We start from the raw sequence: 25,522 nt of genomic DNA, 5'->3' as shown, positions 1-25,522 counted from the left end.
TGGGGCCTTTTAAATCCAAATCTGCACAGGAAGTTCCAGGCCCGAGTCTTCCACATGGCCCCACACAGAAACCCAGTGACCTCTAGGCCTTGTCACAGGATCCTACCATGGCCCCGAATGGCATTTAGCAGCGCTGGCCTTGAAAATGAGGCCAGCATGAGAAGTGAGAGGTGAGATGTGAGACCGCTCGGGGCGGGGGCGGTGGGGGGGTCCGTACCGACCTCGCTCAAAGGCCTGCTCCTGCTGCGAGCAGTCACGGAAAGAGAAGACACCTGAAGTTGAAATTCTCATAATTTTAATGGTCAATAGCTTGTGGTGGGCTCTGGATGGTACAGTTAAACAACAGACTTAAAGACCTCCCCCCCAACCCCGCAAGCACATTCATACCCGCTCTGTAGCGTTGCTGCCGTCAACATTCCACCGCCTGCTCAGACTCCCACAGCTCAGAAGACCCCCCGCGGGTTACGGGAATCCACATCTTAGTGTAATGAGCTGAAAACCCTTGGTACGCCTGTGATCTGTGTTATTTTTTTTTTTTTTTAAATAACAACTATTAAACCAAACCCCTTCCCAGGCTCCGCCGCCTCACAGAGCAAAAACTGTTGCTGTGGCCATCTGACTCCTCGGGTCGTCTCTCGTGGGCTGGGTCGTTTGCTTCTCTCCCCGTCCTACTGCAATCATACGGCGTAGAGTTCGTAAATCTTCTTTACACAGTACACCAGGGCGGCCAGTGCTATCGTGTTGTGCAGTCTCTTTCTGTGCAAGTCGTCCTTCCGGACCAGCACCACTGGGGTGGAGGAAGTGAGTGTGTGCAGGGGCAGGCGGGACAGTTTGTAGGCGTCGTACTCCACCTGGTACTTGCAGCAGGGGTCAAACTGCCAGGAGATGCCGTAGAGGGTGCAGCAGGCCAGGCTGAGCACGCCGGCGGGCAGTGAGATGTAGTGGGAGTAATCCAAGGGCAGGGCCAGCGGGGTGAAGAGGCAGGCAGTGCCCGCCAGCACGGTGGTCTTGTGCAGGCAGTTGCCCACGGTGATCCAGCGGGCCGTCTCGTCGCCGATGCGCGTGGGCTCGATCACGATGTACTTGTACTGTGCTTCCAGCGCCTGCTCCAGCTCATACTCGAACTGGTCTTGGGCGTTCTCCCCATTGTAGATCTCGTGCACGATGTAACAGTCTGTGGCCGACAAGCTCACCCTTGGGGAAGGGGGGGAAAGAGGAGACAGTGAGACCGCTGAGAAGCACGTGCCCCACTTCCGTGCTGAGACACTGGGGACAAGTCCGTGGCCGCAGCCTGGGCGCCCGGCTCAGCAGACAGCCCGAGCTCTCGAGGCCACCGTGTCTCGCTTTTGGTCTTATCGTCCCTGGAACCCAATATACAAGGTAGTCACTGAAGAATTTTTTTTCTCCTGAGAGAAAATGGCGAAATGCAGAGAGACACAGGAGGAAGAGTACCCAGATCTCTAAGGGGATGACCGCCGGTGACGTGCACCGGGCCTGGCAGGCAGCCCAACTCAGTGGACTAAGTGGACAGAGCTAAGTCTGCAAAGGAGCCACAAGGAAGAGTGTTTCGGCCCGGAATTACATCCACGCAGAGGCCCAAGGCCGGCAGGATGAAACGTGCTCTTGGTTAACCAGAGCAATGGAGGAAGAAGGCGTCTTCGACGGAAACCAACAGACCCGAGGCCAATAGTGCCAAACACCCTGCCCTCTGCAAGGGTCAAAAGCAGTCATCCCTGCCCCACAGAACAAAAGACCGATAGGGTCATCCTCGCCTCGGATGACTGAGAACAAAACTCCTCTGGCCGTCACGGGAGGACAAGCTGCACAAAGCACCCCCGGCCAGCAGCCCCGAGAACACCGGCACACAGCTTAGAAAAAGCAGCCCTCTGATCTCATTAGGAAAAGACAAGGCCTCAAGAAGAGTGACAATGAAATTCAGTGTAAGGGGGACACACGAAGGACCCCCAGAAGTTCCTGGCCATTCTGACCCTGTGCCTCCAGGACTCTGTATTTATCGCCAGGAAACGCTCCTCCTACTCACATAAGAAATACTGTTCATGGGGCGCCTGAGCTCAGGTCATGGTCTCAGGGTCCTGGGACCGAGCCCCACATCGGGCTCTCTGCTCAGTAGGGAGCCTGCTTCCCCCCGTCCTCTGCCTATTGGTGATTTGTCAAATAAATAAAATCTTAAGAAAAGAAAGAAAGAAAGAAACACTGTTCACAAAGACCCACTTCAAGTGGCTGAGCTGATCCAACTCCCCACCTGGGACTAGGGATGGGTGACCTGACCCTCACTGGCGGAAGACAAATCTGGAGGCTCAGGGACAGACGACTCAGCTGTGAATCAAGGCCACAGAGCTGGCCCATGGGCCATGGGGGGCATTTGAGGTGGTTTCAGGATTCTGTTTGACGTCTCTCCAGTGCAAACTTTGCATCCAAAGCAGAATCTTTCCACACCCCTGATGGGCTAACCTAAATATAGACCCGTACACGCCTTGTCATTTCCATTTGGCTTGTTTCAGCCTGTCCAGATCTTTCTGAATTTCCATACCGCCTTTCAGCATGTACCGTTTCTCTTAGTTTTGTGTTCTCAGTTCATCCAGTAAAAAGCCTTCTTTATACCGGCCTCTGGGGGACACTGGTAGACGCAGCTCTGGAAGCTGGATCAAGCCACTTAACCCTGTTACTAGGCAGCACAGAACACCTTTCACGTGCCTCAGTGAAAAGCAGCCCCTTGTCCCTGGGCTGGTCAGACCATGACGAACAAGAGAAGGTCCAGGGACCCCCATCTGGCTCCTGGTGCCCCCACCCGAGCCCATGCCCTTCTAACTGGGGCTCTGGACCAGTGTACTGAGCCCATCCTCCTGAGCTCTGCTTGTTCAATGAGTCGCACAGCTTACATGCTCAAGGACACAAGGTCCACCGGCCCCCCACATCCTGGAGCGCACACCCAGCAGCCACTCTGAGGAAAGCAACAGGGGAGCCAGGCTCAGAGCGTCCTCGTCAGGGACCAGGCACATTAAGAACAAGTGAAGGCTTTTAAAACAAGGTCACCCCCAGAACCTCTAGGTCCCAGCCCTCCTTCAAAGATGACATGTTAAGTGTGATGAAAACTGGATTGTCGGGGGTATGCTTCAAGAAAAAAGGACAGGCGATGAGAGAGTGGGACCACTGAGCACTCCCTCCAGTTATTCCCAGGCAGGATTCAGCACAATAAAAACTATTTTTAGCCAACAAATAAGCAAACCTAAGAGGCAAAGAGTTTCACCCTGTTAGAAAAACAAGTGCTCAGTACTCTCCTGTGGTCACATCAGAAATGAAAAGTCACTGGTAATGGCCTGACTGCCCCCCAAGTGCAGGGGGAGGAGCATCCTCCAGGAAGGGCCTCCATTCCCAGGTGGGAACCACTTTAGCAAAAGGCACTGGCCGGGACTTGGGCAGAGGGAACTCTTTATTCTGAAAAAGTAACTGTAATTAAGTTGGGCTCAGGGGAGCCTCCTAATTAAATCACAGGCCCTAATTAAACGGTGTGCACTGGGGAGAAGTTGTGCACTGGGGGGGTCAGACAAGCAGCCTCCTAAACACGGGCCATCGCCGGAGCAGCTCACTGCGGCGAGCCAGTACTTGGAGCTGCCTCTCTGGGAGGAGTTAATGAGCTGTTTCCGGAAGAATCCACCGGAAGTAGATGAGACGGGAAAAGGAGGGTTTCCCCGTTCAAGGCCTCCATTTGGTTTGAATTCAGGGAGGGGAGACGGAGTTCGTTTCAGTTCTTACTCCCAGGCAGGACTCCGCACTTTAGAAGTCACCTGGAGCAAACAAGCACACCTAAGAGGCAGAGTCTCACACTGACTGGAGACGTCCCAGCGGAAAGGGAAGTCACTGGTCACGGGATGACTGGCCCCATGTGCATAGGACTCGGGAGAGGACTGGCTCCCAGGCAGCCCCGACTTCCCTTGTGTTCTCAAGCTGTGAAGAGGAGGCAGTTCAACTCACTGTGTGTCCCACTATCAAAGCAAGGCCGGGGATGCGTTTCTGGCCACAAAGTTCCTCCAGAACGTTTAAGGCAAAACCTGGGTGTCAAGGTTGGGACTATAGAATGTTCCTGGCCAAACTGCAAATCTACCTTAGCATACGGTGCCCTCTCTGCCCGGCAGACTGTAGCCATCCTGAACAAGCCCAGCACAGAACAGTGATTATAGTATGTGATCTTTAGTGTACTTTAAAAAAGGTATACATTTGTTTTTAGGGGCTTTTAGGTGGCTCAGCTGGTTAAGCATCTGCCTTGATCATGACCTGAGCCTAGGGTCCTGGGATCCAGTCCTGCATTGGACCCCTGCTCAGCGGGGAGCCTGCTTCTCCCTTTGCCCCTCACCCCACTTGTGTTCTCTCTCTCAAATAAATAAAATCTTAAAAAAAAAAAAAAAAAAAGGTGTATGTTTGCTTTTAAACGCGCAGCACCTTTCTGGATACACAAAGACCCGGGATATACGACCATCACTGGGGAGAGGAATGGAGTGGCTCCAGAGAGAAAAGAGGAGCCCTTTTACCAATAACTTTAGAACCTTTTGTGTCTAACACAATCCATGGTACTTAGGGTACAAGGTCGTGCTCCTAAACCCCCTGTGCCAGTGCTGACATCAATTCGCTCAGTGAGCTCTAAACTGGCTGGCGGGGCAGAGCATGAACCCGTCCAAGCTGAAGGGGCTGCTGTGGGCGCTGCCCCAGGGTCATGGGCCCTTGTGCCTGGGGCTCCTATCGGCCTCCCTCATTCTCCCTTCACCCAGAGTGGGCCTGAGACCCTCCCCTCTCCTCCTCTGAATCTGCCCTGGCGGTGGTGAAGATAGGGTCTTCAGCGGAATTCCCAGAGAACACTGGCTTTCCAGTGAGAAGGGGGCCATAATGAAGAACCAGGCCACTGAATTCGAATCCCCCGATGTGGGCACCCTCTTTGCACCTGGCAGCCTGCCCAGCATGCGGCCCCGCGGTCCCCTCCACCGTCGGGAGGCCGGTCTCGGAGGACTCCGGAATTACCAGAGTAGTCTCAAACCCAGGATCCCCAAAGTCTGGAGATACCTCCCCCAAAATCAGAGCTGTGCAAAAATGTTCCAAGCAGCACCGTGTGGGGAGAGCAGCACTGCTACGAAGAGACCGCTAATCGGGCTGCTCCTCCACCGGGCGGGGAATATACAGCCGAATCCCTCACTGGGGAGAAAGCAGGGACACGTGCGGATGTTCGGAATGTGCAGCACAGCGCTGCCAGAGACGCTGCCGCTGAGGAGGGTCCTCACGTGTGCTAACTGCGAAGAAAAGCAAGGAAACGACGTCATGAGCGAGGGGGCCTCTGCCTGCGGCAAGGGACACATGGGCCAGGGTGATGCTAGTTTTCTACTTAAGCTGAGCGGTGAGCCCATGGGTTTACTGTCTCCAAATCACAGTAATACACACACGTAAAATGTACCGTCCTGACCATTTGTAAGCACACAGTTCAGTAGCGTTCAGTACCTTCCCGCTGTGGCGCAAACAAGCTCCAGGACAGTTTCCGCCTGCACAACTCTGCCCCCGCGAAACAACAGCTCCCACCCCTACCCCCACCCTTCGACTTTGTGTCCCTCTAAGCCGGACAATGTTGGGTACCACGTGTAAGTCAAATCATACAGTATCTGTCCTTCTGCAACCGGCTTACTCAACTTGACACCACGTTTTCAAGAGTCACCCATGTTATACGCCATGAGTCAGGAGTTCCTTTCCCTTTAAGGATGAATAAAAGAATATTCCATCGAGTGTCTATACACCTGTTCATCCCCCGATCACACCTGGGCTACTTCCTCCCAGCTATTGGGAATAATGCTTCTGTGAACACAGCATAAAACTATGTGCTCAAGTCTCCGCTTTTCATTCTTTTGGATCTATGCCTGGAGGCCGAATTGTTGGATCATGTGGGAATTCTACTTTTCACTTTTGAGGAACCGCTGCACTGTCCCCCACCACTGCTGCATCCCTTTACGTTGCCCCCAAAAGGGCATGAGGGGTCCAACTGCTCCACATCCTCACCAACGCTTACACCTGTCTGTTTTGATTTTAACAGCAGGCATCCCGATGGGTGGTTTTGATTTATACTTTTTAAATAACAGCTTTATTGGGACAGAAGTCACCCTTTTGGAGTGTACAATCCGGTGGCTTACTGCCTTCCCTACTTTGTGCAACAGACACCATTATCAATTCTGGAGTATTTCCATCACCCCAAAAAGAAACTCCATTGCTCCCCCTTTCCTCCAACCCTCCCCAGCCCCTGACAAGCACCAATCCACGCACTGACTGGACGGACTCACTTGTTCTGGACGTTCTGTATAAACGCCATCGTGCCTGTGGCCGCCTGGGCCTGCCTGCTTTTGTTTAGAACAATATTTTCAAGGGTCAGACATATGGTAGCAAGTTTATGACTTTCACATGTTAGAAACATACTTTTGATGTGTTTAACATACAGTTTTTAAAAATCCAAGACAAAAGATCTGGAGGGAAGTATCAAAGATGCTGGACACGAAGAAAAGTCAACACGGGTTTTCTTTGGATGGTGGCCTACCAGGTGACTGACATTTTATTTTCCTGCATAGGTTTCTGTACTTTTCAAAACCAGAAAACAAATACACATGTGCTTTTATAATGCGGAAATGAATCGCCAGCTTTCTGGCAAAAAGAAAACTCTTGTTTGACAGCCCTGTATCCCTCAGGGTGACGAGACTGCACAGCTGAGACGAGCAGGAGGGGGCCCAGTCCCGGCCCCAGCAGTGACCCCGTGCGGACGGAGGAGTGTGTGCTGCCAGGGAACGAGCCCACCACCGCGGGTCTGGGCAAGGCAGCATCTCATGGCTGGGGTATCCTGATGGTCTCAGCCCTCTGCAGTCCTGCCAGTGAGGAGGAAAATTTCATTTCCGTCACCTCAAGCGAGCACTGGCCAATACACCGTGCTGGCCACCATCACTTTCTGGTCCTGGCAGAACCGGAAGAGGCTAATCTAACAGCAGCGGAAGCGCTTGCTTTGGGCTCACTTCCTGGGGCGGGCCCTGGGCTCCCAGGCGGGCCTGGGCTGGGAGCTCTGGTCTGAAAGACAAAGGATGTCAACTCGGAGCTCTGGGAGGCAGACTGTGTTTTCACCCGGCCTGAATGTGACAAGGCACCAACACACAGTAGTGGAAGCGCATTTGAAACGAGTGGCAGGAGAACAATTACAGTAATTAAGACAACGCGTGGGCGAAAAATTAAACTAGGTCCATATGTCAGGTTGCTTTCCACCCAGTAAGCATGTGGCCACTTCATTACCTGTGCTCTGGGAGGTCCTGGACTTTACCTCGACCCCCAGATCTAGAACGCACTTCTGGCTAACCAAAAAGTGCCTCCTCGGGAGCCAAAGAAAGCGGCAGGATTCTGTGTTGTGGCTTTAAAGGCCAATCCGGACAGCAAGGCACAGGCATGCAGCCCGAATGTTGAGGATGACTCCAAACAGGCCAAGGAACTTGCACAGGCACCCAGCATGTTCGTGTGTTTCAGAGAGAGCCCTGCTCAAGGACACGGTTCCTCCCCGGTGCTTGGGGAACCACACAGTGCTCTCCTGCGGGAGTAAGAGCACCGTGCACCGAGCGGAGGGGTGTGTCCGGAGACCTGGATTCTAGTTCCCGCTCGGTAACTCGCTGGCTTTGTCGCCAAGGGCAAAAGCCCTTGCTGCTCTAAGCCACGTTGCCTGGGGTCAAACAGGGCAAAGGCTCTAGCTCTTCCCGAGTGCCACAGTGAGGGCGGAACGGAGTGGGCGCTGCCAACCCAGGTGACAGCTGCAAAACACACCCCAGTGTAAGGCCCATGCAGCTGTTTGTAAATTTAAATTAACTAAAACTGTCAAGTACAAAATCCACTTCCTTAGACACAGCGGCCATACCTCGAACCGTCTGTGGCCACCTGCGGCTAATGGCTACTCTAAAAGAAAGCAGTGACAGGACATTTCTGTTATGGCAAAAAATCCTACGGATCAGCCCTGAGCTGAAGCACTCCTGTGACTCTACTAAGCTTACTGGCTCTCCCCAGAACTCCGTGGTCCATAACGCCGCTGCTGGCAGCAGGGACAGAACACAGAGAAAGCTGGGAGGTGCTGGAGGGTTCGCTCTGTGGAGGACCTCCCACCTTCTCCCACCTCCTCCCACTGCCTCCACTCACCGAGGCCCTGTACAGAGAAGCCCAGCTCCAGCCTGGCCTCGGCCTCCCCGCCCATACAAGAGCATCCTGCCCTTCGCAAAGCTGCGCCCGAGCCGGAATGGGGCCTAAAGCACGGAATCCCCAAGGCGCAAGTATTGCTGCTAGAACCAGACCGCTCCCGTCAATCCAGGAAGACAGAAAGTCGTGCCTGAGGAGGATGAACCCCAGCAGATGACTTTAAGTTGCAATATCCAATTTCCGGGATCAGAACCTATGGCTGAGTGCACCGACTCCACCTTCTGTAGGCAGCTGGGGAGGGCCCACACACCCAGACTCGGGCATGGATGCCTACCTGTGCGCCTCGGCCATGGCCAGGAGGAACAAACATTTTCACCACACACTGGAGCCAGAGAGGCAGTTTTCCAAGATAAAAAAAAGTACCCCAGGCCACTAAGGGTCCTCAGCTCTAGAAGGAAAAGCTCAGATCAGAATGAGGAGAACATCAATCCCAGAAAGTGAGCCACCTGCCTTCATGGCTTGTGGCCCATCGGTTCAACTGGACCGGAACTAAACCCTCCACCAGCCATCCAGGACCACAACTCTCCGACTCACATATTAAAGCCATGCTGTCCGAACAGCACGAACGGGCAGGCGGCTGCACAAGCCAGGGGCTCCCCCGGACACCTGAGCATCTAGTCCAGCATGCCAGGCCCTCTGGACACCCCAGGTCTTTGAGCAGCGCTGCTGCCTTGCATCATGAGGAGTATCAGATCAAGCACATGTTCACATGATGGGAAGAGCGGGAGCTCAGAGTACGTGGCTATACTCACATTCCAACCATCACGGAGAGCTCAGGGACGCTCAGAGGCCCTGAGGGAGTGAAGACAAGCGGCCCAAGTAGGACAGGCGGGCCCGTCTGGGAGCTGGTCCGGGGCGGCACCCAAGTGGCAGAACACACAGATACCTGCACTGTGCCTTCCTAGATGGGCAAGTATGTCTCAAAGACGCCGACAGGCCAAGTGGCAATCTGTTTCGTGTGCTCGCTGCCAGTGTGCTCGCTGCCAGTGTGCTGAATTCTGGACAAGAATTCAGGTTACAGCTCAGAGTCTGATGTTCTTCATTACAAACACTGTTGAGTCCCTGGATTTAACGGAGTGGAGACAAAAATCAACATGCGAGCAGCTAGCATTTTGCTATTTCCACCCCTCTCCTCCTTTAGTCTAGACCAGCGCTGTCGCATCACTAGAACTTTCTGCAGTGACGGAGGTGTTCTAAATCTGCCCTACCCAATGTGCTATCCCAAGCCCCATGTGGCTACTGAGCACTTGAAATGGGACTGACTCGTATGACTGAGAAGCTGAATTTTTTCATCTTATTTTTATTTAATTAATTTTTTAAGATTTTTTTTTTTTTTAAGTAATCTCTACACCCAATGTGGGGCTCAAACTCACAACCCCAAGGTCAAGAGTCACATGCTCTACTGAGCCAGACAGGCACCCCTATTTTTAATTAATTTAAACTTAACTGCCACATGTGACTAGTGGCTACTGAATGAACACAGCTCTTGACTCAAGAACCAGGTAAAGAATTCACACATCGTGTATTCTGAAGCAGACCACCATTAATACACAGCTGATGACAGAAACTGTGGTGGATGGTACAGTCCTGGGCAGGGCCTTTAAGTACAAGTCATGCTTGGGAGTTTGCAGCCACTTGACAAATGTGGAAAGTTTGCCCAAAGTGTTGCTCTGCTCCAGTTCCTGCCCCAAACCAGGCAAAGTGTCCTTTGCTTTCAGCATAAAGCAGACTCCAACTGGGTGTGTCAAGTGATTCTGGAAAGTGGTCTTCCAATGTGAAGCTGAGATTTGGGTCAGCACAGATATGACATGGAACAAACTCATTTAAGAGAGCCATAAACACCCTATTTCAGTCCTAAGAGCCAATAATATGCTTGGGCCTCTTAATCTACGGTGCTGGGCAATCAATTAATCCAGCCCGCCCCTCCCAAACAGTCTTTCCACCCACTGAGCAGGAATGGAGGTGTGCCCAGAAGTTAGCTAGCTGGCCCAGCAGCGGGTTATGTTTCCATCCCCTGCTCAGCGTGGGAGGATCTTAGGGAAACTGGGCTCCGACGAATGACTCCTCCAACAGAGCCAGGCTAGGGCCTCCCCACAAAGGCAACTAGAAAGGTCCCCCAGCCACACACCATGATATCTGAAGGAAGAGAGATGGGGCCACCCGAACCATAAAATCTGCTGCCCCATTCCTGGGGCATCTGCATGTGCGAGCAGAGCCTTTGGCTCCAGGCCAAAGGTTGCAACCTGCACACCTAGGGAGACTAGGCAGGTAACTGCAGTGAGTCAAGCTGTCAGGTGAGTAATGAACTAGAGAGCACTTGCCCTGACCAAAAGCAGTCCGCCACCACTCAGCTTTTCAAGGAGAGTTTTACATGAAATCTTCCAACTTTTAAGTATTGGTAACTGATTTAAATTCTTTTTAAAACCTAAGGATCGACAGTCAAGGGCTGGATTCAGCCTATGGGCTACTAGTCTGCAAACTCAGTTTTGAATTAATGCGTCTCCAACCAAGGAGATAAGATCACCAGTATCTGATTTCTTAGATCAATAAAAGCTTAACTTGTGCTGGCACAGCCCTTGTATGATGTCTGGGGCATTCCCATTTGGCCCTTCCAGCTGTTTTTATCCAGTAAGGAGAAATGCCTTTCTCTCAGCTACTCTGGCTTTTCTAAGCAGGATTAATGGTCGCATTTAAGATCCTGAAAACGTTTGCCAGGTTTAAAGGCCATCGAGGTCATTTCTTTAACTTCTTCCTATGGTCTGATCTAAAAAATACCACATGGGAGTTGGAAAAACAAAAATATCTGCTTGCCATTCACTGCTTTTCCACGGAAGAGGAAATGCAGAACAGACAACGCTGGATAACTCTGAGCTTAAGATAGCTGGTCTACCACAACTACCAAACAGGAAGACTTACGAGCCGAGAAAACCATCTGCAGGCAACAGAAATGCATACGTGATGGAATCAAAGAAAAGGAATAATGAGGATAGTTGGGCGGGAGGGGGTGAAGACACTGTTCTGTTTAATAAGCCTCTCCAAAGAGACAAAACACACAAACACAAAACTTTCTTGCTGACCTCGGCTATACCAAGCAAGCCATAACAAAATGGACAGAGCAGCTGAATTCAGACGACTACACCAATACACATCCTTCCCCAAATTTCTAGTAGCTGAACAGCTTCTAGTGGCTTCTAGCTGAAACTGCCTTCTCGAAGAACTGTAACTTCAACCCGAAACACAAAAACTCTAACAATCTCATCTTCTAGAAATCAGTTCTCCAAATCGAGATCCGCTTCAGAAGAAACAAGCCCCTAGCTCCCTACCCACTCATCATTCATTAAGAAAGGTCACTTTAAAGGACTTCCACAGCAGGGGCGCTTGCAGAGAACCCTCGAAAAGTCGCAAAACTCGGAGGGTTCGAGGAAGCGGCCGGCTCTCGGCCCGGGAGACACACTGGGGAAGGTTAAAGCTATCCTGATAAACGTGCAGACCGCACTACCCTCCCGCAGCTGGCCCACTCCGTGCAGGCTTCCCTTCCTTTTCCTTCCCCGGAGCCATCCCTCATCACGTCAGGGGTCGCGGCCGAAATGGCCACGCTCCTGGCCACGCAGGACGGGAGCTTCGGACGCTGCCCGACCGCGGGATGCTAGACGGGTCCCTTGGGCCTGCGCGGGGCTCCCGGTCCTTCCCGCGTGGCCCGGCCCCGGCCCCTGTATGGCCGCGGGCCACCTCTCCCGGCCCCGCATCGTCAGCTCCCCGGAGCCCTCCGCGGAGGCCGCTTCAGCCGGGCTAGAGCGGGCGCCAGATCCCACCCAGATCCTGGATCGGCCAGAGCAGAAACCCCGCGTGCCTCGCAGGAGTACGAGGAGGGCGGGTGGGCGAGAAAGGGGAGCCCGGGGACGAAGGCAGGGACAGCGGTGCAGCCCCAGGAGGCCTCACTGGCTTCCAGGCTCCTGACCCACTCGCCCTGGGAAAGCAACAGGCCCCCGGATCTCACCTCTCTCGGGCGCTGCCGCCACTGCTGCCCGGGCCAAGACGCCTCCTTCCCCAAGCGGCCATCTTGGAGACACTCAGCTCGCAAATGTCTCGCGCCAAAGCGGCCTCGGGATAGTGGGCGGACTGAAGGGAAATGTAGTCCGGGCCAACAGCCACGGACTGCACAGAAGGCGGAAATCGAGCCCCTCGGAACTACAATGTCCACAATACGCCGCGCGCGCCGGAAGCCCCGCCTCTTTGGGGTTGCCTGGGAAGTGTAGTCCTCAAACCAGGCGGAGTGGAAGGAAGCTCCCTGGGAAGAGTCCTATTCAGGGCACTTTTTTAGAATTTAAATTTCCAGAGTTCACAGCTTAGGAGTCACAGGCGCCCGCCCGCTTGTACGGCCTTGGGCTTCAGGAGCAAAGAGCTGAAGGAGAGTGGAAAGAAAGTGCCTACAACTCCCAGACCACCGCGCGGGAGGCGTCCGGCCGCTGCCCGCTGCAGTCGCCGAGCGGCGCCGCGCTTTCTGCGGGGCCTGCCCTCCGCTTCCCTGTTCTACCCGCGCTCGCCGCCCTCGTGCTCGCCCGGCTGCCGGCGTGTCCAGCCGGCACCTTCGTCTCGCTCTCCGCGGAGGCGGCCCGATGTGCCCTTCACAGCGGCCTCTGCCCCCTAAGGTCACCGAGGGGCCGGAGGCACCACGGGCCTTTCTCAGAGGCCCTCGCTACTCCCGCTCCATTACCCCCAATTCCCTGGACTCCGAGGATGCTTTGGGGACCAGACAGACGCGGTCCCTTCTGTCACGAAGTTACCGCTTACACCCTGTTGGAATCGAGAGTCTCAACGCAAAGAACTACAACATGTGATCATTGTTATGAAAGAAACGGTCCTGTGTAGAGAAAAGCCCATTTTAGATGAGGCCCGTGAGGCCCTTTAGTCTCCACCGCACAGCCCACTCCTGTTTTGGTGCGGGGACGTGAACATAATCTCCTAATTCGATGTCTTTGAGAGTATATGGTGGGCAAATCGCCCCGCCTGAGCCGGGCTCAGGACCTGGCATTTCCCTGGACCCTGCCCGAAAGAGTCAGGAAACGGGACCCAGTGATTCCTAGTTGCTGCTCCCATGGACCTTTGGGCTATTTGGAGGAGGAACGTTTCGCAGTGTTGGAACTTGTAGTCCCTCTCCTGCTTTCCGCAGACAACGTTACAACACGTTAGTTGGTTCCATAAATATTTGAGCAACTCTTGTATGGCAAAATCGGCTCCAGATTCCCAGATAGGAAAAAGCACAGCGCCTGCTGTCAGCATCCAAACCTGGCGGAACTCAGCACTCCCAGGCACAGGGCTGTCAGGTGTTGATGGCACTCTTAGCATCGAGGAGAGGATTCATCTGTATCTCCTTCCAGCTCACAGTCCACAATAGATTTAAATGCTTGAACTCCTCTCACAGTCCCTCATTACCTAAATGATGAAATTCAAGCTCCTTAGCACAATCTAGAGGCCCCTCCGTGGTTTGGAGGTTGCCCAGCTTGCCCAGCTTGCCAGCTTCAACTGCCTCTCCTTCCTGCCTGGAAACTGCCAGGTTAGCGAATCCGGAGGAAATCCATGCTTTCCCTAAAATATCTTTCTCTGCCAGCCAACTAGCCTTTAGACTTTGGGCCTGACTGGTACCTCGGAAGTGCCCGCTCAGGTCACACAACCCCGCCTCGTGGTGCCAGTGTGTATGCAACGTGTCGGTAGAGACTGCTGGACAACTACCATGCTGCTTCGTCATTACCTACAGACGGGCCGTTTTCTCTGGACCAGTGTGGGGATGCAGAGGGTCTCTTGGGATTTTAGATCAGCTGCGTGTGAAGCCTGGCACCACACTCTGCTTCTAGGGCTGCTTCTACAACTACTTGCTCAGTTTCCTTGTTTGTCAAGTGGGGGTGATATTAGTGCCTTGCCTCACGGGACTGCTCTGAGCATTACATATGATACACGCATGGAACTTGTACATACATGTTACACCGGTACCAGTAACAACGGGTGGTGATGTCCCGCGAAGCCCTGTTCTAAGCATGTTAAGTGATTTAACTATTGATCGTTACAACGACCCCATGAAAGTGATGCTGTTATTATCAATGTTCTCATTGTGTAAATGAGGAAACTGAGTCGCAGAGGACCTGAGTGACTTTCCGAGGTCACCCTATCGGTCAGGAATGGTGCCAGGAATTGAACCCGAGCTGTCTGGTTGCGAAGATTACACTGTGCTGTGGTGCCCTTCAGGAGGAGCTCTGGAAATGTCATTGTTTTTGTCAACAAGGACAGGTCGCACAACCATGTCAACTGCACAGAGGAGATGTAAGGCCTCCAACGGCTGTTGCAGGCCGTTCGCTTCCAGTCTGCTGACTTGAGCTGAGACACAGCCCCCTCACCTGCCAGGGTTGCCTCTTGCTCACTCTTAGTGCTCACACAAACACGCCTTCTGGAAGCTTCACAGTTCATAGGCAGGTTAGTTCCCTCGGCATGTAGTAACTGAGCATGCGCTGAGGGCACATACAGAATGGTGGAAATCGGAATTCCTGTGGGAGTGGGCACCCCTGGGCAGTGGGACCCCCTGAAAGACTCCTGAGCGGCTGGCGGCCAGCCAGCCAGCGGGACAGCCCGGTCCTAGCTGGGGCTCACAAGTAATCGAGCACCCTTTCTGTCCATTCATTCTTAGAGCAAATAAGTATGGTGTGCATTCAGTGTCCCACACTTGGCCCCAGAGACACAGCATTTAGTAAGACGAACACTGTGCCTGGCCTTGTGGGCTTTTCAGTCCTAGTGAGATAACAACCAAGTAAATGCTTGCAGAGGTTTTCTAAGAAGAAATGAAGCAGGATGATGTAGTAGAGTGACTTGGAGACTATGGGGGGCTAGAGGAGATGTCTTTCCAGAGGGAGTGTTTGCATGGGCCCCAAGTGGAGAGTGTGCACAGGCAGAGCTGGAGACAGAATATTCTGCACAGAGAGAATCCCTGTGAAGGCTCCGGGGTGTGCGTGAGCTCGAATGTTCCAGAAATGGGACATGGTGAGGGAGGAGAGGTGCTGGGTTTGCCTTTGGTTAAGTCACTTCCTTGCTCTGAGTTTCAATTCTCTCATCTGTAAAAGGTGGTAAGTTTCTCTGTGTGTTAGTCAGTGTCCGTTAGAGGCGGAAAGCCCCCGTAGGTATTTCAAGCAGAAGGAGTTTACTACAGAGCGTTGTTGACAGAGGTGTTGGGAGGACAGGAGAAGCAAGGGGACAATAAGGACACCCACTCGATTCCCACTTGCTGGAGCAAGAGCTGAGCACCACACCCCTGGGAGTATCTGCTGGCACCACTGCTGTCACTACTGCGGCCTGCTGTGCCACAGTACCCTGGTCTGGGATGGCTCCTCCCTCCTTCCCGTCTCCAGGACACCTGCCGTGCCTCCCGTAGGCCCTGTCACCCGCCGGGGGGTCTGGGAAGTGTGCTTTGCAGGCTTCCAGTCCTGGCTGCAGGGAAGAGCCTAAAAAGGCACGTGTGGGATGGAACGAGCAGACGGCACTGACACACGGCTACGGCGCGTGGCTCCTGCGAGGAGGAGCAACGAGTGTGCGTCCAGCAAATTCAGCCAGCTCAGACCCCTCCCCGCACATCGTAGGCATCCGGGAGGCAAACAAAGACATCTTTGCGTGTTTTCACGGGAAGGTTTGGGCTTATGACTAAAAGCATCAAAAGTGGCATCTTAAAGATAGAACTTTGATTCTGAATGGATAATATATTCACGTGGCATCATGTTCAAGTTACAAAACAATATGCAGGGACGGTGAGTTTCTTGCATCCTGGTCTTCCCATTACTTCGTCCTTAACACCTTCTAGAACAATCGCTTGTGCCTTTCTGCTTTGTCTTTTGTGGCTGACCCAGACATAGGCAAATGTCTCCATCTGCTAACAGCTGTGTCCTTTACCCCCACGGTGCATACTGGACACGGGCTGTGTGGCTTGTCGGTGTCACTTCAGCGTATCCTGGGGGTCACTCTGGGCTTGCTCGGGATTCCACAGGACGCCGCATGCCGTGGTTAGCTCTGCCCTGCTTTTCTTAGGCAGCCTCCCAGAAGTCTTTTACTGTTTCGAAGAGGGCTGCAATCCGTGTGCTTGCACGACTTCCTGGTGTTGCACACCTTCCTGTGGGATAATTTGCCGAAGACAACTTGCGGGCTCAGAGGGCGTGGGCGCTTGCCGCATTGACAACTGTCACCCAAGCGTCCTCTACTCCCACCACCACCAGGGGCTGTTTCCCCACAGCTTCACCAGCACAGTCTCTTGACATCCCCACTGAGGCCCCACACATCGAGAGTGAGAGATAAGCCCTCCCTGCTGTGCTCCATCTAGACTCCTGACCCACAGGCTCCGTGAGCAGCCAGAAATGGGCCTTGTTTTCCGCGACCGTGTTTGGCGGTGGCTGGTTCCACAGGCGTAGACGCCTGAAACAAGCCCTTCCTGAAATCCGTATTGGCAAACGCTTTCCAGTCAGTGGGACAAGGCTGGCCTCCCAGTGCTCCGTGGCGCCCAAGCCCAGTCATGAGACCAGCCGCAAGCAGCCAGGTGTCCTTCCAGGATGTTCCTGGGGAACCTCAATCCTCCCTCCTGGCAGCAGCCCACCCCGGACACAGAAAAGGCCCCGGTGTGTGCACAAACCACATTCCCGGGGAACCCCAAGCTCATGCCTGTGTGAAGATAAAGCAATTGGCCCAGTTTCACAGCGTGAATGTGGGAAGGGCACAGATCGCCCTGACTGATCTCCGTGTACTCCTCGCTAGAGACTGGCGGCCGTGGGCATGACAGCGAGGCCGCTCAGCGGTCGGGGAGCTTCGGAGGAGGTGTGCGACTCGGTCATGTGCCACCAATCCCTGCTCTGTGCCAGGCTGTGGGAAAGCCCGGTGACAGAGGAGGACGTGGACGAGGCTGCTGCCTTCCGTTAGCCCGCCTGGCCAGCTCCTAAGTCAGGGCTGGGCCACACAGAGCCAGGGGCCTGGAGGGTGACACGGGAGTTCCGGTTTTAATAGGAGGAGCTCCTGCCCAAACTGGGTCAGGACAGTTTGATGATAAAAGTGCCTTTTTATAGTTCATGTTCAAGCAGGTGCCTCCCTCGGGAGCGTCGAGTAGGTGAGACATCTACTCAGAGGCCGATCTCACGAACAGGGGCTGGGGGACCTCGGGGCCAGTGCGGCACGCTTCTGCCATCACACACAAAGTACTACAGACTGGGGGACTGACACCACACACATTTTCCTTTTTAAGGTGCTGAGGGTTTTTTTTTTTTTTTAAGATTTTATTTATTTATTTGACAGAGATCACAAGTAGGCACAGAGGCAGGCAGAGAGAGAGGAAGGGAAGCAGGCTCCCTGCCGAGCAGAGAGCCTGATTCGGGGCTCGATCCCAGGACTCTGGGATCATGACCTGAGCCGAAGGCAGAGGCTTTAACCCACTGAGCCACTCAGGCGCCCCACCACACACATTTTTATTTTCATGCCTCTAGGACCTAGAAGTTGGAGATGAAGAAACTAGGGCTGGTTTCTTCTGAGGCCTCTCTCCTCGGCTTGGAGCAGCCACATTCTTGGGGTGTCCTCACATATCTCCCTGTGCACGTGCGTGCGCGCGTGCGCACACGCACACACACACACACCCACCCACCCACCCACACACACCCAGGGACTCCTTGTGTGTCCAGATTTCCTCTTCTTGTGAACTCACCAGTCAGACTCGATCAGGGCCCTCCCATCTGACCTCATTTCACCCTACTCACATTTTTTTTTTTAAGGTTTTATTTATTTATCTGTCAGAGTGCGTAGAAGCAGGGGAGTGGCAGGCAGAGGGAGAAGCAGGCTTCCCGCTGAGCAGGGAGCCTGATGTGGGGCTCGAGCGCAAGACCTCTCTCTGCATCCAGGCCGGCAAACACAGGCTCCTTGTTCGTAGGCCCACAACCTGCACACGGACGGGGCAGCTCCCCCGACTTCCTAGATTCCTCACACACGGGGTCCCAGGGACTCTCTGTGAAATGTCCAGGCCCATGAGGTGAGCAGTCTGATTTGAAGTCCCGACTCTGGCACCAAGCTAGCTAGGGGACTGCAGTGTTCATTCATTCAACAAACATCCCTGTGTTTCTGGCACTGGGCCACAGCCACGGACGAGCAATGAACATGACGGGTGTAGTCCTGCTTTTTGGGCTTCTGTTTCAGGGGCAAGAGTGGATCAACCAGCAAGGAAACAAGTAAGAAAAGTCCAAGGAGTGATACAGGATCAGAATAAGATGGGGGAGTGAGGTAAAGAGCGCCTGGGGAGGCAACATTAGACGGGAAGGTCAGGAAAAGCAGCATCCACTTTTCCTCTTGCCTAGACTATGGCTGTGATACCTGGGGGTACAGGAGCCATTTTGTGACCATGAAGCAATAGCAGGAGGGGGAAAGCCAACATATTAAGGAGATGGAGAGGAGGATGAAAAGAGCCTGGGCCTTCAGTGACATCATAGCACCACAGCACCAGCCCTGGGTCTTCATCCTCCAGACTTCGTAATACGTAGAATAAAGGAAATGCCGCTGTGAATTGGGTTTTCCTAGCAACTGAACACGTGTCTAATTAAAACAGATCTAAATGACAAGGAAGGTGAAATTATGGTAATGTTTGGATGAAGACAACTTCAGGTAGAGGGAGCAGAAATGCAAAGGCCCTGAGGCAGGAACAAGCTCGAAGGATTGGGAGAACAGAAACAAGGTCAGTGCTGGTGAAGTGTGATGAAGTCGAGGGACACAGGTGCTGCTTCAGGTCCTTTGGATTATACCCTCAGTTCAGTGGGAGGGCACTGGACATAGTCTGACCGAGGTTTTAGGCAGATTTTTCTGGCTACTCTGTGGAGAGCAGCCCACAAGGTATAAGAGATTGGTTGGGAGACCAGAGGTCAGATGAGGGAGGGATGTGAGGCCCTGGCCTGGGCTGGCTATAGTGGAGATGGTATCTGGGGGCCATGTTTACACACACACACACACACACACACGCGCGCGCGCGCGTGCGCGCGCGCGCATTCACGTGCACACCCCTCAACTCACAGGGACATCTTCCACCCAGACTGACTCCGGGTTGTGTCCTGACCCCTGCCACTTGTCAGCTGTGGACTCGGGGACACCTCAAACCTAAACCATTTCTCTATCTTACTCCCCTATTGTGGTCCAGGACACTGGGGATCTGCCCTGACTTCCTAAGCTGCCTTCCTACCCCCAGCCTTCACCTTGCAATCCTCTCTCCACACTCTAGCAGCCATAATTCCTTTAAAACAAATATGAACTTGGCACTTTCCTGCTTACAAGCCTTCAATGAATCCCCAGAAGCCTCAGCAACAATTGAGATGCCTGACCAATCCTGTGTGTTTGCTAAGTTATTGTTGGTCTAACAAGTAGACTGAACAATGCTTCAGAGATCAGACGCAATGCTGGGCTCTCCCTCTCCAGGAGGCCACCACTTCCTGGAGGGGACAGAGAGATGGGAGGAGGGGAGGCACCACTTTCGGAAAGCCTCTGTTCACTTCTGCTGCCAATTAACGACCAGGGAGGCCGGGAGATGCCATCTGTCTGTCCAGGAAGGGCAGGACATGGAGTTTTGGTGACTTACCGAGTCCCTGCGACAATCTGTCCTCTGGCCACCCAATCATAGTGCTCCCCTTTCTTCACTGGCACCCTCTGCTGGAGGGACCGGCCACACCACACCCCATTTCGGTTTGAGGCCTCCTGTTTCTTGGAGAGGAAGAATGTTCTCCACCAGCCTGTGATCTAGTAGTAAAATCCAAGTTACTGCCCATTCCGAACCAGGATGAGATGGTGGGATGGGGACAGGATCACCGCAGGTGCAGCTCTCATCTGACACAGGGAGGGCAGGAGACAGCCCGCTTTGTGGCAGCACCAGGCCAGTGACAACGGGATCCTGAGGGGCAGGTGTCACAGGGTCCCCCTCCCTGGCTCGGGCCTGACTCTGTTCTCTGGAAGGACCATCCCCATCCTGTTTTCTCCGTGGCCGCCTCCGAGGAGGCGTCTGCACGCTCTCTGCCACCTGCCCGCATGGGCGTGGCCTCAGGGGCCAAGCTGAGGGCCCCTTCGTTGGCAGTACAGTTCCCTCCAAAACCCAGGGAGTTCTCCTTTCGGGAAGTTCCAGAGGACTGCGCCCATCACTCTGTCCTAATGGAGCTTTCAAGAAGCTCCATTTCGGGGCGCCTGGGTGGCTCAGTGGGTTGAGCCGCTGCCTTCGGCTCGGGTCATGATCTCAGAGTCCTGGGATCGAGCCCCACATCGGGCTCTCTGCTCAGCAGGGAGCCTGCTTCCTCCTCTCTCTCTGCCTGCCTCTCTGTCTGCTTGTGATCTCTCTGTCAAATAAATAAATAAAAATCTTAAAAAAAAAAAAAGAAGAAGAAGCTCCATTTCATTGTTTTCTAATCACAGCGTCTGTCTCTACCTCAGTTTACCGAAGCTGAACCTCTGGAGCAGCTCAGACCCTGAGCTGGCGGGCCCAGGGGATACTGCCCCTGATCTCGCAAGTAGTCGAAGCTTTGTCTACAGAAGCGGGGAAGCCGTGATGGGCTGCTCCTGTCTCGGGCATGGTCAGGTCAAGTCCCTGCCGTTCGCGGCCAGTAGCAGTGGCCTTGTCCAATCCCACGGGCCTCCAGTCTTTCACCCACCTGCCTTCTGTGGGCAGACGGTCATCTCGCACACACCCATTCCTCAGCCTCCTTGCAGACTGAAGGAACTGCTGGCACACACTATGGGCTTCATTTGCCTCAGTACCCCTAAAAGCCCCAGGCCGGGTAGTGGCGGGCTCTGGCCTCCGGGGCCTGGCAGGGGTGGGGGTACCGAACATTTGGCCCCTGTGCAACGTGAGTCTCCACCTTTCCGCTCTGCAGAGTCTGTGTCCGTGGCCCTGCGCCTGACTGCTAAGCTGGCGCTTGCTGTGTCCCGTGTTCAGTAACAGAAGCACCCGGCTCCAGGTAGAGTTAGCATCCTGTCTGGTGTAACTCACGCCCAGAGGCTGGATGCTGAAAACACTGCAGAGATGTATTTCTCGGTCATGGAGCAAGCCTAAAGGGGAGCTCGCTCTTGGCAGGGGGCTTGTGCCCAGGCAGCAGCCCGGGGACCTACGTTCTTTCCCAGGAGATTGACCAGCAGCATGGCCTTGCTGTCCCCAGCAGCAGCGGTGGAATGGGAAAGACAGAGCCTGGAAGGAGTCCCCATCACTTCCACACACAGTCTGTTGGCTGGAACTCAAACCTGGGGCACGTCAGCTACGGGGAGGCTGGCAGGAGGAGCTGCGTGTCCCCACTTTGTGAGCAAACTCTACCACGCCTCCTGGCTGTCCTTCACCTGGCTCCAGGCTCCTTTCCCAGCTCATTTCCTGCCACCCTCACTTCCAGACATGGGCAACCTCAAAAGATGCCGTCAGCTCCCTCACTGCTGGGCCTTTGCTCGTGCCATTGAGTCTACCCAGAGCTTTCGTTCCCTTTATTGCTCCATCCGTTCATCTATCTGTCCGTTGCTCCATCCATCCATCCAAGAAACACTGCTGAGCATGAAATCTGTGTTAGGCACCGCTCTGGTCTGGGGTTATCAAAATGAGCAAAATGGAACATAAACAAACTACTGTCCTCATGGGGCTTGTATCCTAGGAGTGCGATGCAGACAATGAATAATAAACAAGCTAAAATAAACCAGTTATATATAATGTAAGAAGAAAGCAATGATTGAAAAAACTAGAGCAGAGTAAGAGAATCAGGAGGGTTAGGTCGCAACTTAAAGGCAGGGCAGTCTCTGGGAAAGGAGGCCTCCCTAAGAAAGTGACAGCTGGGCACAGACCTGAAGGAGCCAGGTAGGGAGACACAAGGATGGCTGGGAGAAGAGCATTCTGCACAGATGGAGCTGCATGTGCAAAGGCCCTGAGGTGGGAGTGACTTTGCAGGTCTGAGGAACAGCAGGGAGGCCTGTGTGGCCACAGAGTGGTGGGAGATGAGGTCAGAGACTGTGGGGGCCACCTCCCATGGTGAAGCTGGCCCCTTCACAATGCCCACCTGTCTTTAGCTTTCCACCTAGATATTCCTTACGCAAGAGAACCTTCCAGGGCCCTCTGCACTGGGGTGGGTGCCTTGTCTGTGAATGCCAGCAGCCCTGTCACAGTCTTCCTCCTGGGTGTGTGCTTTCCACCCCTGCCCCGCCCTGCCGGGTCCCCTGATGATGGACTCCCTCTGCCTTGCTCACCCTCACATCCTCACTGGACACATACTGGGTACTCCACATGGGAATGGGATTGGCCTCCTGAACGCAGGGTCTCCACATGTAAAAGGAGGAAGGCTCTCCCTTCACAGGCAAATTCAGCTTGGGAGCTAGGAATGAAGGGATGTGATTCTCTGACCTAGTTCATCCCTTTAGTTGGCCTTTTTGTCTTAACAGATAAAACACCCATAAGTTCTTTTTTCCCTGACTCTCCTTATTCTAGATTCCAGAATGACCATGCAGAGGCGTATTCCTGTCCGGTCTCAGCGTCTTTCCTCATCTGACCTGTGACTTCATCATGAAGTGCCTTTAGAAAGAAGCCTCTTTTAAAAAAAAAAAAAAAACGATTTTATTTATTTATTTGACAGAGAGAGAGAGAGAGATCACAAGTAGGCAGAGGGGCAGGCAGAGAGAGAGGGGGAAGCAGGCTCCCTGCTAAGCAGAGAGCCCGAGGTGGGGCTCGATCCCAGGACCCTGAGACCATGACCTGAGCTGAAGGCAGAGGCTTAACCCACTGAGCCGCCCAGGCACCCCAGAAAGAAGCCTCTTGAAGGACCCTCCCCTGACCTCATGCGTTCCACCCTCTCCCAAATTCAGAGGATTGCTGGATCTCACCCACAGATCTCCCACCCAAACCCCTGATCCACAGCCTACAAGGGCCCCGTCACCTACGACAAGCTCGTGACACAGCAGCCCATGAGGCAGCCGCACCGTGATGACTGAGCGCCTCCAAACGTCAGGGGCCATTCTGACAGCCATCTGGAGGCAGCCCGGCACTAGGAGCTGTCACTGTCCATCAGGCCGTCTTCCGCCATTGGTGTAGAGGGACCGGCACGGTATCAGATGCCCTGCCCCTTGCTGGCAAGAATATTCCACCCTGGCTACTCGTCCAAGGGCGTCCACATCCCTTCCTCCCCTGGATCGCACCCGCACCCACGTCCCAGAGCCCTCGGCAGTGGGCAGCCTGTTCACTTCTGCCCAGATGAGCACCGGCACGAGCCTAGAGGACGGTGAAAGTGAGTTTCTGGATCTGGGCTGTTTGGGCAGTGGTGGTGGCAGCAGGCACGGGTAGGCACCCACTGCGAGATTTGGTCCAGGTAGCGGAGTCCTGGCAGTGGGCCAGCGATCATGGCTTCCAGGGACACCTTGTGCCCCAGCTCATGGCCCCACAGCCTCCCACGGGTACTCACATCTGGGTCATCTTCTCACACTTGCTCCTCTCATCCTTCCTGCAGTGTGGTGGCCAGTCCCCCGCACTAAACCCGCTTGGTTTGCTGCACTGAGGCGTTCTCTGTTCTTCTGACTCTACACGGACTGCTGTCGTTCTTGGTCAGAGCCTCGGCCTCCGAGGAACGGTCCCTTGAACACGGGAACCCAGGCTGGCTCGTATGACCAGATTGGGCTGGGCCACAGCCATGACCTCACTGCCCCTGGGGGGAAGGAGACCCCAGAAGGTGAAAACTGCCATTTGACATCTCTGCTAGTTTCAGGGAGGGGTGGAGATGCCTCCTGAAGGCAGGGCCTGGAGACCTGCCGGCTGCTGTCCCCAGTCACTGTGACGGGTAGGACTGCGACAAATGCTCCAGTGGGGGCTGGATGCTGGGGCTGCCGCGGGGTCAGCAGAGACAAAGCTGTAGACTCAGCTCCAGGCGCAGGCACAAGACTGCAGAGTGTCCTCAGCAGCTGGGAACAGTCCGGCAGCTTCGGGATGAGACAAGGGACCGTGGAGCCTGGAGCTTGATCTGCGGGGGTGGGGTGGGGGGGTTGGACAATGAGCCTCCACACCCTCACCAGACTCCAATGGGGAGCTTAGGCCACTGGTTTGGAAGGAGCAGCACCCTGAGAATAGCTAAGGGGACATTTGTGTAGACTTGAGCAAATCTGAGAAGCCAGCCCCGAGGAAGGAACAATGTGAGGAAGGAACGATGTGAGCGAATGAGCGGTTGCACGCTCCCTCCTAAGCCCCACCATGCCCCAGGTGCACATGCGCAGTCATCCTCTCGTGCCCAGCGGGCCCCCCTGCTCAGCTGTGTATCTTGTAGCTCAGGACAGAACCCACCTAACCTTCCAAATGAGCAGAGAAGTTGCCAGAAGAGTTATGTGTGTATTTTTCTCGGAGATCATCTATCCCATAGATTAGATAATATGACCTAGGACCCTCCAGCCCAGCATCATCTTATAGAGAGGGCAGGGACTGGGTGTGGATCCTGGTGCTCTTGCTGTCCAGCTCTGTGGGCTGTAGCCTAGTGACTCCCCCATTGTGGGCCTCAGTTTCCTCATCTGTAAAACAGGCCGAAGAACTGGGATCTCATGGCACGGCCATGACAATCAAGCTAGACAAGATTCTGAAGGGCCTTCCTCTTCTTCAGGGCAGCCCTGTAATCCCAAGTGGGAACTAGGAGAACTCCCAATCAGGGATCCCTCCCTCCCTGGGCCATAGGGTGGGGGGGCAGGGAGTGGGACAGCCTCCCTCCCTGGAACTAGAAACCCCAGGGGAAGGCTCTTCAGTGGGGAGAGGGGCATGTCTAAGAGCAGTAGCTGAGGAGACCTGACAGGACATCACAGCCTCTTCCTGGCAAACCCCGTCCGGCTGCTCGGCCGGCCCCGTGCTGAGTGCATGGCTGTGGCCTCAGGAGGCGGGAGCTGTGACGTGGGAAAGGATGGCAAAGTCCCCAGATCCTGATGCCACTGAGTTCTTGCTGAGAGACCTCAGCTAGGCCCCCAGTGCCTGTCAGAGCCTCGCCTTCCCCACCAGAAAGTGGGGGCTTTGCTGCCCATTTAAATAAAAGGCTGAACACCAGGGACCGGTACAGAAGAACGGAGCACGCCTGCCAAGCCTGCCTTCTCCCCTCCTTCTCACACCCATGGCTCCTTAACCTGAACTTCTTTCCTCGTCAGTAAAACGGGGGCCAGTGATCCGACTGGAGCAGGATGGTGGGGCGAGAACAGTCGCCCCCCCGCCCCGCCCAGGCCCAAGAGCCCCTGCACAGCTTCTAGAAGCAGT

The 25,522-nt window shown here is 54.3% G+C and overlaps 1 protein-coding gene across 2 annotated transcripts; it reads right to left on the bottom strand.

The window, feature by feature from the left end:
* Positions 1 to 519: 519 nt before the first annotated feature.
* Positions 520 to 12,332, bottom strand: LOC111139233 (transmembrane protein 11). Of its 2 annotated transcripts, XM_022491446.1 has the most exons (3): positions 12,257 to 12,307; positions 9,012 to 9,321; positions 520 to 1,194 (listed from the first exon to the last, which is right to left on the bottom strand). In XM_022491446.1, exons 2-3 carry the CDS (start codon positions 9,020 to 9,022, stop codon positions 678 to 680), a joined length of 528 nt encoding a protein of 175 aa, XP_022347154.1. In that variant the 5' UTR covers positions 9,023 to 9,321; positions 12,257 to 12,307; the 3' UTR covers positions 520 to 677. The 2 variants fall into 2 exon arrangements, with proteins under 2 accessions (XP_022347154.1, XP_022347153.1); XM_022491445.1 differs by lacking the exon at positions 9,012 to 9,321 and having other exon boundaries at positions 12,257 to 12,332.
* Positions 12,333 to 25,522: the final 13,190 nt, after the last annotated feature.

Source organism: Enhydra lutris, unplaced genomic scaffold (assembly GCF_002288905.1).
Source record: "Enhydra lutris kenyoni isolate GAN:26980312 unplaced genomic scaffold, ASM228890v2 scaffoldscaffold97, whole genome shotgun sequence".
Taxonomy (NCBI): Eukaryota; Metazoa; Chordata; class Mammalia; order Carnivora; family Mustelidae; genus Enhydra; species Enhydra lutris.
This window is presented reverse-complemented; position numbering and strand designations above follow the sequence as displayed.